The 15683-nt window shown below is 46.3% G+C and overlaps 2 protein-coding genes across 2 annotated transcripts; both read right to left on the reverse strand.

Moving 5' to 3' along the window:
* Positions 1 to 1937: 1937 nt before the first annotated feature.
* Positions 1938 to 6929, reverse strand: LOC117741839 (macrophage mannose receptor 1-like). Its single transcript, XM_034549071.1, has 6 exons — positions 6896 to 6929; positions 6558 to 6733; positions 5245 to 5464; positions 3849 to 4187; positions 3550 to 3653; positions 1938 to 2168 (listed from the first exon to the last, which is right to left on the reverse strand). The coding sequence occupies exons 1-6, from the start codon at positions 6927 to 6929 to the stop codon at positions 2064 to 2066; spliced, it is 978 nt and encodes a 325-aa protein (XP_034404962.1). The 3' UTR covers positions 1938 to 2063.
* Positions 6930 to 11172: 4243 nt separating this feature from the next.
* On the reverse strand, positions 11173 to 15029 carry LOC117741840 (tripartite motif-containing protein 16-like). Its single transcript, XM_034549072.1, has 4 exons — positions 14830 to 15029; positions 14675 to 14700; positions 13731 to 13916; positions 11173 to 13082 (listed from the first exon to the last, which is right to left on the reverse strand). The coding sequence occupies exons 1-4, from the start codon at positions 15027 to 15029 to the stop codon at positions 11851 to 11853; spliced, it is 1644 nt and encodes a 547-aa protein (XP_034404963.1). The 3' UTR covers positions 11173 to 11850.
* Positions 15030 to 15683: the final 654 nt, after the last annotated feature.

The raw sequence follows: 15683 nt of genomic DNA on the forward strand, positions 1-15683 counted from the left end.
CATGTGATCTCATACTCATGTGATCTCATAGTCATATTCATGTGATCTCATACTCATGTGATCTCATACTCATGTGATCTCATATTCATGTGATCTCATATTCATGTGATCTCATACTCATGTGATCTCATACTCATGTGATCTCATATGCATGTGATCTCATACTCATGTGATCTCATATTCATGTGATCTCATACTCATGTGATCTCATAGTCATATTCATGTGATCTCATAGTCATATTCATGTGATCTCATACTCATGTGATCTCATATTCATGTGATCTCATACTCATGTGATCTCATATTCATGTGATCTCATACTCATGTGATCTCATAGTCATATTCATGTGATCTCATACTCATGTGATCTCATAGTCATATTCATGTGATCTCATATTCATGTGATCTCATAGTCATATTCATGTGATCTCATAGTCATATTCATGTGATCTCATATTCATGTGATCTCATAGTCATATTCATGTGATCTCATACTCATGTGATCTCATATTCATGTGATCTCATACTCATGTGATCTCATAGTCATATTCATGTGATCTCATACTCATGTGATCTCATACTCATGTGATCTCATATTCATGTGATCTCATACTCATGTGATCTCATATTCATGTGATCTCATACTCATGTGATCTCATAGTCATATTCATGTGATCTCATACTCATGTGATCTCATATTCATGTGATCTCATACTCATGTGATCTCATAGTCATATTCATGTGATCTCATACTCATGTGATCTCATATTCATGTGATCTCATATTCATGTGATCTCATACTCATGTGATCTCATACTCATGTGATCTCATATGCATGTGATCTCATATTCATGTGATCTCATACTCATGTGATCTCATATTCATGTGATCTCATATTCATGTGATCTCATACTCATGTGATCTCATACTCATGTGATCTCATAGTCATGTGATCTCATAGTCATATTCATGTGATCTCATACTCATGTGATCTCATAGTCATATTCATGTGATCTCATACTCATGTGATCTCATAGTCATATTCATGTGATCTCATACTCATGTGATCTCATAGTCATATTCATGTGATCTCATACTCATGTGATCTCATATTCACGTGATCTCATAGTCACGTGATCTCATACTCATGTGATCTCATATTCATGTGGTGTCAGTCATGTGATCTCATAGTCACGTGATCTCATAATCATGTGATCTCATAGTCATATTCATGTGATCTCATAGTCATGTGATCTCATACTCATGTGATCTCATAGTCATGTGATCTCATATTCACGTGATGTCATATTTCAGTGGAACATAACAGGAACGCTGCTCTTGAGGCTCGTTTAGTTCCAGTCTTCAGACTCTGAAGGACATGAAGAACTGTGGTGACGCAGAACGCTGAGTCAAATGTTTTATTGAAGCAAAAGAAGCATCGTCACCATGGAAACACACCTTTACCCATAAAAGAGCTACATTCAGAGTTATGGATGTACAAACTATAGAAGAAGGTTCTTGATTATCAAAAGTAAAAGTACTCTTTATGCAGAATGAACTCTTTTAGAGAGCTTTAATATAATAAACAGCGTGTTATTGGATCATTATTACTCATTAACATGTAATTATCATTTTAACGCTGCAGCAGGCTGAGATGCTACAAAACAAAGCTTCATATTCTATAAGCTCATCACACTTTTTATTTTATATTTGTCATCCCCATGGGAGAACCCACTTTTGGTCCTGGTAGAACCTTTCCTTGAGGTTCCACCAGGAACCAAGCGTTCCATCTAACTCAATATGGGTTCCTCATGAGGTTCATTAAGAAGATTTCTGGGTCTTTTGTTTTTCACATCTGTGCTTTTAAAAATCATTGAAGAAGGAAATGGTTCTTCAGAAGCAAATTGTTCTGGGTAGAACCTCAGTCCTTCAGGAAGAACCTGTTTGGAACAATTTTTTCGGAGAGCTTGGTTCTTTTGGTTCTTTCTACCATTTATTGAAAGGAAGAAGAGAAGGAGGAAGAGGAGGAGAAAGGAACATTACAGCTCATCTGTTCTCTTCTTCTAGGTCTTCTTCTCTTCCTTGTGGAAGACTTTTCCATCCGACTGCTTCTTCCAGCTCAGTTTGATGTCGTCGTTCAGCCCCTGGTCCTTCAGCCTCTGTTTGAGCTGAAACATGTAGAGAAGAGCTCTTCACTAGACTGGTGTTCCCTTACATCCTGCTTCCTTTCTCTGTCCTCGTGTGAAGCTCTAGAAGAGCTCTTCACTAGACTGGTGTTCCCTTACATCCTGCTTCCTTTCTCTGTCCTCATGTGAAGCTCTAGACTGGTGTTCCCTTACATCCTGCTTCCTTTCTCTGTCCTCGTGTGAAGCTCTAGAAGAGCTCTTCACTAGACTGGTGTTCCCTTACATCCTGCTTCCTTTCTCTGTCCTTGTGTGAAGCTCTAGAAGAGCTCTTCACTAGACTGGTGTTCCCTTACATCCTGCTTCCTTTCTCTGTCCTCGTGTGAAGCTCTAGAAGAGCTCTTCACTAGACTGGTGTTCCCTTACATCCTGCTTCCTTTATCTGTCCTTGTGTGAAGCTCTAGAAGAGCTCTTCACTAGACTGGTGTTCCCTTACATCCTGCTTCCTTTCTCTGTCCTCGTGTGAAGCTCTAGAAGAGCTCTTCAGTAGACTGGTGTTCCCTTACATCCTGCTTCCTTTCTCTGTCCTCGTGTGAAGCTCTAGAAGAGCTCTTCACTAGACTGGTGTTCCCTTACATCCTGCTTCCTTTCTCTGTCCTCGTGTGAAGCTCTAGAAGAGCTCTTCACTAGACTGGTGTTCCCTTACATCCTGCTTCCTTTCTCTGTCCTTGTGTGAAGCTCTAGAAGAGCTCTTCACTAGACTGGTGTTCCCTTACATCCTGCTTCCTTTCTCTGTCCTTGTGTGAAGCTCTAGAAGAGCTCTTCACTAGACTGGTGTTCCCTTACATCCTGCTTCCTTTCTCTGTCCTCGTGTGAAGCTCTAGAAGAGCTCTTCACTAGACTGGTGTTCCCTTACATCCTGCTTCCTTTCTCTGTCCTTGTGTGAAGCTCTAGAAGAGCTCTTCACTAGACTGGTGTTCCCTTACATCCTGCTTCCTTTCTCTGTCCTTGTGTGAAGCTCTAGAAGAGCTCTTCACTAGACTGGTGTTCCCTTACATCCTGCTTCCTTTCTCTGTCCTCGTGTGAAGCTCTAGAAGAACTCTGGTTTCCTCTAGAGCATCTTTGTTGTTTGCATGTCTAACTTCAATAATGACGTGTCCACGTTTGCACTGCACATAGCACCTCTACATTGTTCTTAGTAGTCCACTACATCTCAGGTATCACCTCTACATTGTTCTTAGTAGTCCACCACATCTCAGGTATCACCTCTACATTGTTCTTAGTAGTCCACTACATCTCATGTATCACCTCTACATTGTTCTTAGTAGTCCACTACATCTCAGGTATCACCTCTACATTGTTCTTAGTAGTCCACCACATCTCAGGTATCACCTGTTGTTCTGTTGTTAATGAGATGAAGGTGTACCTGCTTCAAGAGGTCCTCCATCACCACGGGGTCATTCAGATCCAGAGAGGAGCTTCTTTTCTCCAGCCTCACTTTCACCACTCGCTTTGAAACAGGAACAACGTCTAAAACACAAACAACATCATCAGTCACATTTATGGATGATAATAATCAATATCCTTGAATGTTTAACACGTTGAATGATACAAGAGAAAGGTATGATTATTTAAATAAGGCTGGTGCAAGAACACCTTAGCTTAGCTTAGCTTAGCATAGACTTAGCAAGTCCACCTTTAGAGACTGAGTGATTGACAGCTCACCACTGTAGCAGATGAAGGCTGACTTGACGTTACAGTCCAATGTCTCCCATCGTCCATCGGCACTGAAGTCTGCTGCCACACAAATCTCAGAGGAGCCACCAGGTTCACGAGGCTCCAGAGGATTCCAGTTCCTAAATGAGGAGTCACTTCCATCAGACCACTTCCATGGATCAGTGAAAAGACCGATCCTGACTCTTCCTTTAGAGGGAACCAGACTCTGGACCATCTGGTTCTCCTCCATGTTCCTCACCAGGGCCAGGTCTGTGTGGTGTTCTCTGCAGTAGCTCTGGGCCTCAGTCCAATTCATCTTGGTGGTATTGAGGACAAATCTGTTTGGCCCTGAACGTAGACCAGAGGGAAGTGCTGAGTAGAGGAACCATAACAGACCACATGATGCAGACCAGTTTATTGTTGCTACATGAATCTGAGCATGAAGGTGGAATCAACACGGAGCTCTGTGAATATGAACATGCACATTCATAAAGGCAACAGACAATAATCTGCCTTAAAGGACCTTCATGTAGCTGAAGACGAGTTCAAGTAACAGTGAGGAACTTTTACCTGGTCCTGAATCTGACTTCAGTCTAGTCCTGATCCTCTATAAACCTCAGTTCAGTCCCAGTCCTCTTCATCAGGGGTTCTTAACCTTTTTGAACTCAGGGCCCAACTTTTCTAGTACAAAGTGGCCCAAGGCCTATTATCTTAAGGAGCTTGTAGACTACTAGGAGCTACCACTTTAGTCCACAGGGGGCACCAGAACCAACACTACCACTTTAGTCCACAGGGGGCACCAGAACCAACACTACCACTTTAGTCCACAGGGGGCACCAGAACCAACACTACCACTTTAGTCCACAGGGGGCGCCAGAACCAACACTACCACTTTAGTCCACAGGGGGAGCCAGAACCAACACTACCACTTTAGTCCACAGGGGGCACCAGAACCAACACTACCACTTTAGTCCACAGGGGGCACCAGAACCAACACTACCACTTTAGTCCACAGGGGGCACCAGAACCAACATTACCACTTTAGTCCACAGGGGGCGCCAGAATCAACACTACCACTTTAGTCCACAGGGGGCGCCAGAACCAACACTACCACTTTAGTCCACAGGGGGCGCCAGAACCAACACTACCACTTTAGTCCATAGGGGGCACCAGGACCAACACTACCACTTTAGTCCACAGGGGGCACCAGAACCAACACTACCACTTTAGTCCACAGGGGGCACCAGAACCAACACTACCACTTTAGTCCACAGGGGGCACCAGAACCAACACTACCACTTTAGTCCACAGGGGGCACCAGAACCAACACTACCACTTTGGTCCACAGGGGACGCCAGAACCAACACAAAAGGAAAGTTTCTCGTAGTAACTTTTATATTCTGACCTCTGACATCGAAGCAGACTGACTTGAAGGTCTTTTCACAATAGACTTCTTTCCATTCCCCATCTGTCTTCATCACTGTGCAGCTTTGTTTATTGCTGGAGTTGTTTGGTTCTCCAGAACTCCATCGTCTGAACTCCGTCTCCCCGGGTTTGTAGTAACTTGTGTTTGGCAGTGACCACCCCCAGTTGTGCAGGTAATGGTACAGTCCGATCCAGGCTCGCTGAAAGCAATATTTCATTGTGATATAAAGAAAGAGACTTTCTAACGATGCTAACAGCGCTAACAAAGGCAACATGACTCCACTATATATTTACATGGACGATGTTTGTTTGTATTAATGCTGTAAATAACCAGTTCAGATTAGCAGTATGTTGGATAACACTTTATAATAACTACACGCTATTTAGAAGAACGAAATTACAGTCCCAAACTAAAAAGGGTGGATCTAAGCAGAAACAAGGACTATTTTAATCATGTTGGTGTTATAATAACAATAATAACTGTGAGCTGTAGTTCTGATTTGTAAATATCAGTCTATATGTTACTGGTTAAGTTGGCACACAGCACAAATTAAGAAGTTTCAGGTGCGTCTGAAAAGAAAACACTTTTTAGGAAATATAATATTTTGGAGTGATACAGCTGCTTGTTGAAACTTCTCCTGAATCATAAGACAATATGTGATGAGTCCCTCTGCTGTAATAAACTGTAATAAAGTGAAGCAGAAAAGAAATGAGAGAATATTTAGTGAGATCTGTCATTTCCTCTGTAAGGCATAGATCGTCCTCACTTTAGAGGCCTAATGACTAGTAGCTACCTGGATTTATTCAAACTAAATTATCTCATTAATCATCTATAAGTCCTTAATAATTGGTTTGCAATATATATTACTTAATTTACAAATGCAGAATACATCATTTATAAAGTAGGAAAACGCAATCATGAAACACATAATAGTCAAGCTTATTAATCAAGAATAAAACATTTATTACTGTGTTCATGAATTGCTGACTAATGAGTGTTAATGTTGGAACAATGCTTTATGAATGATGAATTAAGTGTTTACTCGTACTTAACTAATGCTAAATAGCGTGTTGTTATTGTAAAGTGTTACCGTATGTTGCATTAAATCATGTTTTATATGAAACATATTAATATGTAGTCAAATAAATGTCCCTCTGAACTGTGAGATAAATAAGCGTTGAACTAAAATACTCAAGTAAAGTACGAGTCCACCCTGAGGTCCAGTTCATCTGCTGACTGTCCTCCACTGTGTGAATGTAAAGGTTCAGACCACCTGACGTAGTCAAACTCACCGAGTGGACCGGTCTCTTCAGGGTCTTCAGGGTCTCCAGGTCCTCCAGGTCCTCCAGGTCTCGTATGGTGACCAGGTCCTTGTAGTTCTCTCTGCAGTGACGCTGGGCTTCAGTCATGGTCTTCAGCTCATGAACTACATGGTAGTAACGTCCAGCTGATGAGACGGCACACAGTCCTGGATGGACAAACAGCTTATTGATTACATTGAATATTAATAACTTAACTCACTAAAGACAAAAGACACGTGGAAGTCAGAGGAATGTCTCGGGGACACTTTATGGAACCGTGTTATAATAATGGAGAAGATGTAAAAGAATAAAAGGTATGAAAGTCTTGCCCGACACGATGATGCTCAGAAGAAGTTGGTCCATCTCGTCTCCTCTCTGGTCCTCTGTGGTCCTCTGTGGTCCTCTGTGGTCCTCTCTGGTCCTCTGTGGTCCTCTGTGGTCCTCTTTGGTCCTCTGTGGTCCTCTCTGGTCCTCTTTGGTCCTCTGTGGTCCTCTCTGGTCCTCTGTGGTCCTCTGTGGTCCTCTTTGGTCCTCTGTGGTCCTCTCTGGTCCTCTCTGGTCCTCTGTGGTCCTCTGTGGTCCTCTGTGGTCCTCTCTGGTCCTCTCTGGTCCTCTTTGTGGTCCTCTCTGGTCCTCTCTGGTCCTCTCTGGTCCTCTGTGGTCCTCTCTGGTCCTCTCTGGTCCTCTCTGGTCCTCTGTGGTCCTCTGTGGTCCTCTCTGGTCCTCTCTGGTCCTCTCTGGTCCTCTTTGGTCCTCTGTGGTCCTCTCTGGTCCTCTTTGTGGTCCTCTCTGGTCCTCTCTGCCAGGTGGTGGCTTTTGATGTGCAGCTCATGCCAACAATCATTTTCCTAATGGACCTTAATATCATTTCACTAACAAAGAGCTCACTGATGGTGGTTTGGGTTTCTACTGGTCTCTGGAGAGATGGAGCCAAGGTCATCGCCAGCGGACTTCATGCAAATTCAAAGAAACACGAGTGGAACTAGAAAATATAGAAATCTAAATATTCATCTCTCTTTGTATCACACATTCTCTTTCTGACACACACACACACACACACACACACACACACACACACACACACACACTCACACACACACTCACACACACACACTCTTTGTGTTGCCAGTGACCTTGGACTACCAAAATCCGATCAGGTCATCCAGGTGCAAACTGCTCTCCTTAAGTCAGTTAAGTACTCACAGCAGCAGACAATCATGGGAACGGGATCTTAAAACTACAATTACTGACCACCAATGGAAAACAATCATGTTAAATAGCAAATGAATATGTAGTAGTTACAAATCCCAAGAAATTCAGTTTAAAATTATACATAAATTACAAACTACCCCATATAGTAGGAGCAAATAGGACAAAGACTGTTCTGGTGTATGTTTAAGGTGTAAGCAGCATGTTTTTAACTTGTGGGTTGAAATTGGGAACCAAATGTCTTCCTTAATAAAATGTCCTATTGAGCTCCATCCTCTCTTATGTATCCTAGGCCTACACACTGCCTCACCTGTATTAAACAGACAGGAGAATCCTCAGTCTTCTATGGATTATCTATCCTACAGCATTAGCTTAGCATTGGCTAGACAGCACCACACCATCTGCCTCTACTCACATGTTCTCCAAGGAGACACGAACAGGTTATTTTCTTCTATATAATCTTCTTTGGGGGGACATTTGACAAGTAGCCTGGATGAATTGAAAATAAAATGGTGGTAAGAATGATATAAATACAATTGTTCAATATGGAGGATGATGATTTATGTCTGTGTTTTTCTGTCCTTGTCTGATTGTCCGTATAGTTGGTTGTTATGCTGTTATGTATTTTTTATTTTGTTTTTTGTTGTCTTGTAATGTGAGGTAATGTGTAACTTGTAAAAACTTAAAATAACAGTGTTGAATCCATAATAATAATGAATCCAAGGAAATAGCTAATTAGACAAAAATCGAACAATAATTGACATACAAGATACAATTAAGTAAGAAAGAAGTTGTTACAGTAAAATACCAGTAGACCCCGGGCCATCTAATAAACGGTTCCTCTGGCCATCACGGAGGATGACCTCCATCAAGTGTCCATGAGACATTCCTCTGACTTCCATCAGAGAGAACCAGAGAGGACCACAGAGGACCACAGAGGACCACAGAGGACCAGAGAGGACCACAGAGGACCACAGAGGACCACAGAGGACCACAGAGGACCAGAGAGGACCACAGAGGACCACAGAGGACCACAGAGGACCAGAGAGGACCACAGAGGACCAAAGAGGACCACAGAGGAACACAGAGGACCAGAGAGGACCACAGAGGACCACAGAGGACCAGAGAGGACCACAGAGGACCACAGAGGACCAGAGAGGACCACAGAGGACCACAGAGGACCAAAGAGGACCAGAGAGGACCACAGAGGACCAAAGAGGACCAAAGAGGACCACAGAGGACCACAGAGGACCAGAGAGGACCACAGAGGACCAAAGAGGACCAGAGAGGACCACAGAGGACCAGAGAGGAGACGAGATGGACCAACTTCTTCTGAGCATCATCGTGTCGGGCAAGACTTTCATACCTTTTATTCTTTTACATCTTCTCCATTATTATAACACGGTTCCATAAAGTGTCCCCGAGACATTCCTCTGACTTCCACGTGTCTTTTGTCTTTAGTGAGTTAAGTTATTAATATTCAATGTAATCAATAAGCTGTTTGTCCATCCAGGACTGTGTGCCGTCTCATCAGCTGGATGTCACTACCATGTAGTTCATGAGCTGAAGACCATGACTGAAGCCCAGCGTCACTGCAGAGAGAACCACAAGGACCTGGTCACCATACGAGACCTGGAGGACCTGGAGGACCTGGAGACCCTGAAGACCCTGAAGACCCTGAAGAGACCGTCAGACTAATGGGCTGGTAGCCCTTCCAGGCTAATGGGGTGGTAGCCCCTCCAGGCTAACAGGCTGGTTGCCCTTCCAGGCTAATGGGCTGTTAGCCCTTCCAGGCTAATGGGCTGGTTGCCCCTCCAGACTAACGGGCTGGTTGCCCCTCCAGACTAATGGGCTGGTAGCCCTTCCAGGCTAATGGGCTGGTTGCCCTTCCAGGCTAATGGGCTGGTAGCCCCTCCAGACTAACGGGCTGGTTGCCCTTCCAGACTAACGGGCTGGTAGCCCTTCCAGGCTAATGGGCTGTTAGCCCTTCCAGGCTAATGGGCTGGTAGCCCTTCCAGGCTAATGGGCTGGTAGCCCTTCCAGGCTAATGGGCTGGTTGCCCTTCCAGGCTAATGGGCTGGTAGCCCCTCCAGACTAACGGGCTGGTTGCCCCTCCAGACTAATGGGCTGGTAGCCCTTCCAGGCTAATGGGCTGGTTGCCCTTCCAGGCTAATGGGCTGGTAGCCCCTCCAGACTAACGGGCTGGTAGCCCTTCCAGGCTAATGGGCTGTTAGCCCTTCCAGGCTAATGGGCTGGTAGCCCTTCCAGGCTAATGGGCTGGTTGCCCTTCCAGGCTAATGGGCTGGTAGCCCCTCCAGACTAACGGGCTGGTTGCCCCTCCAGACTAATGGGCTGGTAGCCCTTCCAGGCTAATGGGCTGGTTGCCCTTCCAGGCTAACAGGCTGGTTGCCCCTCCAGACTAATGGGCTGGTTGCCCCTCCAGACTAACGGGCTGGTTGCCCCTCCAGACTAATGGGCTGGTTGCCCTTCCAGGCTAATGGGCTGGTTGCCCTTCCAGGCTAATGGGCTGGTAGCCCCTCCAGACTAACGGGCTGGTTGCCCTTCCAGACTAACGGGCTGGTAGCCCTTCCAGGCTAATGGGCTGTTAGCCCTTACAGGCTAATGGGCTGGTAGCCCTTACAGGCTAACGGGCTGGTTGCCCCTCCAGACTAATGGGCTGTTAGCCCTTACAGGCTAATGGGCTGGTAGCCCTTACAGGCTAATGGGCTGGTAGCCCTTCCAGACTAACGGGCTGGTTGCCCCTCCAGACTAATGGGCTGTTAGCCCTTACAGGCTAATGGGCTGGTAGCCCTTACAGGCTAATGGGCTGGTAGCCCTTACAGACTAATGGGCTGGTTGCCCTTCCAGGCTAATGGGCTGGTAGCCCTTACAGACTAATGGGCTGGTTGCCCTTCCAGGCTAATGGGCTGTTAGCCCTTCCAGGCTAATGGGCTGTTAGCCCTTACAGACTAACGGGCTGGTTGCCCCTCCAGACTAATGGGCTGTTAGCCCTTACAGGCTAATGGGCTGGTAGCCCTTCCAGGCTAACGGGCTGGCAGTTCGTCGATGAAGTGGATGCCTCGGACACAGGCGTGGGGGCCATCCTGTCACAGAGTTCGGACTCTGACGCTAAGCTTCGCCCTTGCGCCTACTTATAATATATATAATTCCGTTATCTGATTCTGTCTCCTGTGGTCTGCATTTGGGTCCTCACATTGTACCTCAGTTCAGTGGTTTGGTAGACAAACAACGTGCTGGTTGTAAACTGACTGACCAATGCTCTGAACATGGACTCTGGACTTTGGTGTGACTCAGTTATTCTCTCATATTAGTTTCATATTTCATACGTCAGCTTTGTGTGAAACCCTGGAATGAAGACAAGAAGACAAGAAGACAATACTTTGTTCATGTTTGTTTATTCATCGTGTAAACATTCAGTTTGTTCTCACATCCCATCATTAAAGTCTGTTAAATGACTCGTGATCAATGAGTTCATGGACAGATTCATCACACTCAATCAGTTTAAACTGAATCATTTATATTTAAGAGGATAATAAATGATCTCCTCATTGATTATGATCATGATAATTAAAGTGTAATAAGAGCTCATAGGTCTGCCAAACAAATACATGTAAATCTAATTAAGGATTTGTTCACAAACACACACAAAGAGAAGAACTATCTCAGATAAATGAAGGTCTGCTTCTCTCTTAAGACACATGCAGTGGAAGAGAAACAACAATAATAAACATCAATAGAAATATTCTTCAGACATTTAGAGCTCAGAGAAGTTTAAATGTTCATGCAGAGAAAAGTCAGTTCAGGTAAATAGACGTCATCATGAGCAGTGAGAGCCTCCATGGCTAAACAGACAAAGGGAGGAGCGCCACCTACAGGAACTCAGACCTTTACACAACAAGAAGGACAAGACGTCAAAGTACCGCCCACAAGGTTTGACTGACAGCTGATCTCTGCAGTGAAGAAACGCCTCAACAATCAGCTCTCTGCAACAAACATGGAGACTAAATGAGTTCAAGAGTTCAAACTCACAGTTTAACCCTCAAAGGACTTCTTTCTATTTTAGTTTACACAACTCAACAGTGGATCCAAAACTAAAACCATAAAACCCAAGTCCAGCATAGAGAGGCTCAGTGAATGTGGTCTGGACTCTGTGGAGGAGAGTCATGGTTCCAGAGACGCTGTAGAAGGACAGAATACCTGCTGTGTGATCCAGGTACACTCCTAGTCTGGAGGACTGAGGACCAGAGACGAGGGTTTGGACTTTGTTGTGAAGAAATGTTAAACTGTTTTTGAGACAACGTAACGCCCAAGATTTGTTATTGGATCCAAACTCACATTCATTCCAGCCCCCTTCTCTCTGGATGTTCTTGTATGAGACTGCAACACAAACTCCTCCTCCTCTCCACTCCACCTCCCAGTAACAACGTCCAGTCAGACTCTCTCTACTCAGGACCTGATCACATTCAGTGAACCTGTCTGGGTGACGAGAATAAGGCTGTTGTTGATTAACTGTTGTTGCTTTTCTGTTCCCATCAGATAATAACAGCTGTGTGTTTGCTGTGTTTGGATCCAGAGTGAGTTCACATGAATACTCTAAGAATCCATCTCTGGTCGTGGGCTCTGGTTGAGACAGTAAAACACCCACTTCAGTCCCCGTCAGTGAGACGTTTGTCCACTTGTCTCTCAGGACGTCCTGTAGTTCATCTCTGACTCCTGAAACAGCCGCCGTCATGTCCTCAAAGTACCTCAGAGGACGGATGTTGATGCTGGATGAGTCTGTAGACCCAGTGAGTGGTGACAGTGAGGGGTAGTGGTGGAGAAGCTGGTTGAGATCCTCTGTGTGTGAGAGCAGCTTCAGCTCAGCGTCGTTCCTCTTCAGCTCAGTGATCTCCTGCTCCAGCTTCTCCTGAAGCTCTTTGACTCGACTCACTTCAGTTCTCTGCTGGGATCTGACCTGCTGCTTCACATCAGAGCTTCTTTTCTTCATGAGACGGATCAGCTCAGTGAAGATCTTCTCACTGTCCTCCACTGTTTTATCAGCAGAGAGGTTGATGGCCTCCACCTCCTGATGGAGCAGCTTCAGGTCTTTCTCTCTGTCCTGGATTCTCTGCTGGATGTTTAGTCGACTCCCCTCCAGCTCTCTCTGCCTCTCGGTCCTTTCTGCTGCAGCTGAGACGGTGTCGTGGCCTTTATGTTCATCCAGAGAGCAGAGGTAGCAGATACACTGCTTATCAGTACGGCAGAAGATCTTCACCTCAGTAGCAATGACTGTCTGAGTTTCACTTCCTCAGAAGTGACTCTAATTTGAACTCTGATCTGAACAACATGTGATGGTTCAGTGAACAGTCAGCTGCACGTCACCTTCATGTTGGTTACACCCATCTGTACAACTGTAGACCTGAAGAGCAGGAAGAACAGGGAGCGGTTAAGATAAGATAAAATTAGATAATCTTGGATTAGTCACGCAGTGGGGACATTTACAGGATTACAGCAGCAAAGGGGTAAAGTGCACACCAGAGACATCGTACAGTCAAAGTCAAAACAAGTGATATGAATAATAAACAGTAAAAAACAGTAATAAAAGTAATAAAAACTCTACAGTAACTGGATATTATATGTACATACAGAATAAATATAACTATTTTGTTAACATGTGTTGTGGTCTACTGGGAGCTCAGCTGGTTGTGCAGTCTGACAGCAGCAGGAAGGAAGGACTTGTGGTTCCTCTCCTTCACACACCGGGTATGAAGCAGCCGGTGATGGAGGAGCTGTACAGAGCTGCCCCTTTGTGTAATCAGTCCAGTTTATAGTTCAAGTGAACACCTAGGTACTTATAAATTCTCACAATCTCAATGTCCATTCCCTGGATGTTCACTGGTTCTGGAGGAGAGTGTTTACCCCGGTGGAAGTCCACCACCAGCTCTTAGGTTTTACCAGAGTTGATCTGTAGGTGATTCTGCTGGCACCATCCTAAGTCCTGGTTCAGTTCTTTGTACTCCCAGTCAGTGTTGGCGGAAATGAGGCAGACGATTGCAGATTGTATGTGGCAGTTATCAGAGTTGTGTTTAAAGTCCGAGGTGTATATGGAGAAGAGGAATGGTGCCTTGTGGGGCCCCCGTGCTGCAGGACACCAGATCTGACTCACACCCCCGTATGGTGAGGTAGTCATGGATCCATGCAGTGAGGTGGGGCTCCACCCTTGTCTGCTCCAGCTTGTCCCTCAGAAGAAAAGGCTGGATGGTTTGGGAGGCACTGGAGAAGTCTACAAACATGACTCACACAGTGCTTCCAGCCTTTTCCAGGGGAGAAAGACATCTGCGAAGCAGGTAAATGGCCGCGTCATCCACCCCAATGCCAGACTGGTAAGCAAACTAAATTGGGTCCAGAGATGAGCTCACCAGGGGGTGGTGATGTACAAGGACCATCCTCTCCAGGGTCTTCATCAGGTGGGATGTTAAAGCCTCCGGCCTGAAGCTGTTGAAGTCCTTGGGCTGCAGGGACTTTGGTCCCGGTACCACGCAGGATGTCTTCCATAGCTGTGGTACTTTCCCCAGCCTCAAGCTCAAGTTGAAGACGTGCTCCACTATCCTGCACAGCTGGTTAGCGCAGGATTTGAGGAGCCTTGAGCTGATGCCGTCTTGACCCGTGGCCTTTCTCTCCTTGATCCTCCTCAGTTCTTTCCTCACTTGGTTAAGGGAAATGTTGGGGGGTGGGGTGCTGTGGATTGTTGTAGTGGGTGGGTGGAATATCAATTATATTTTAACGTCAGATGCTGTAACAAGTGCGTGTTACAGTTGCCGAACCAGGCTCTAGTGGATCATAGACTACGTACAACCCAAATCCACCATCGCCTGATGTGTACCCCCCTGGATTCTTACCGGAACACGGTACGTCGCTCCTGGACCTGGGGAGGGAGTTGGAGAACCGGAAATCCGGATCACCTGGCGCACTTCCATCAGCGGACAATCCCTCCGGGAAGTGTCCGGGCTGCCCGCACCTCCAACACTCGTGCCCTAGTGCTTGAGGGACTTACACGTAAATGAAAGGCCGATCCTCAGGCCACGCTCGCCGAACCTCCGCCCGGTGGTCCTCCGGGGTCAGACCCAGCCGATCCATCACGGACTTAAGCATGTCTGGAGTAAGTCCCAGAGCCGCTGTCTGCGCCTCCTCGGTGAGAAGCGGCAGGAGACGGATCGCCCACTCTGCTGCCCGCCAGCCGCACGCCTCCGCCATCACCTCAAAAGGAAGGCCTGTACGTCATCCGCCGCTGTCATTTTGTGCGACGCATCCCCCCTCAAGGTGGACGGGCCTGCGGAGCCACACCTGTGTGGGCGGTGAGCTGTTCGAGGGCATGAGCCTGCCGCTCCTCCTGGACGTGGAGCGCCTCCAAGAACTGCCGCTTTGCCTCGGCTTGGTCCCGCTGCATCTGCGTGATTCCTCCCGGCATCTGCCCCGGCGCGACGATCGGCTGGGCCGGCCGTCCTGGGTGTTCCTCGTCACCTCGCATGTGTTTTTTTTTAAGGGGGCCCCACGTTGGGTGCCAGTGTAACAACTGCGTGCAACCGCGGGTGGTTCCCCCTACCACAGAGACGCTGTAGACAGGAACTAAACTACTACCCTCACTTCACACACAGCACTGGCTCTGGAACCAAGCTCCTGGAGACGGGTTGGACTTTGTCCTTTTCTGGAGTTGTCCAGGGTGAGAAGCACCGGGCGGGAGTTTTCCCTGGAGAACCAGAGGGTCGCCTCCCTGCAGGTTGTTCGGAGTAAGGCTCCAGCTGTTGTTTGTGCCTATGCACCAAACAGAATTTAGGAGTATCCAGCCTTCTTGAAGTCGGTCGTCCTTGACATGGCGCCGCCTGCCGACTCCATAGACTTCATAGACTT

Source organism: Cyclopterus lumpus, chromosome 13 (assembly GCF_009769545.1).
Source record: "Cyclopterus lumpus isolate fCycLum1 chromosome 13, fCycLum1.pri, whole genome shotgun sequence".
NCBI classification, from domain to species: domain Eukaryota; kingdom Metazoa; phylum Chordata; class Actinopteri; order Perciformes; family Cyclopteridae; genus Cyclopterus; species Cyclopterus lumpus.

Coding starts and splice junctions, on each gene's coding strand:
- LOC117741839 (XM_034549071.1), bottom strand. CDS start 6,929: ATGGACCAACTTCTTCTGAGCATCATCGTGTCGG. Junction 5,465..6,557: donor TGAAGAGACCGGTCCACTCG/GTGAGTTTGACT, acceptor TATTGCTTTCAG/CGAGCCTGGATCGGACTGTA. Junction 4,188..5,244: donor AGTCTGCTTCGATGTCAGAG/GTCAGAATATAA, acceptor GTCTACGTTCAG/GGCCAAACAGATTTGTCCTC.
- LOC117741840 (XM_034549072.1), bottom strand. CDS start 15,029: ATGGCGGAGGCGTGCGGCTGGCGGGCAGCAGAGTGGGCGATCCGTCTC. Junction 14,701..14,829: donor GATCGGCCTTTCATTTACGT/GTAAGTCCCTCA, acceptor CTCCCTCCCCAG/GTCCAGGAGCGACGTACCGT. Junction 13,917..14,674: donor GAGCGACGTACCGTGTTCCG/GTAAGAATCCAG, acceptor GGTGTCCTGCAG/CACGGGGGCCCCACAAGGCA.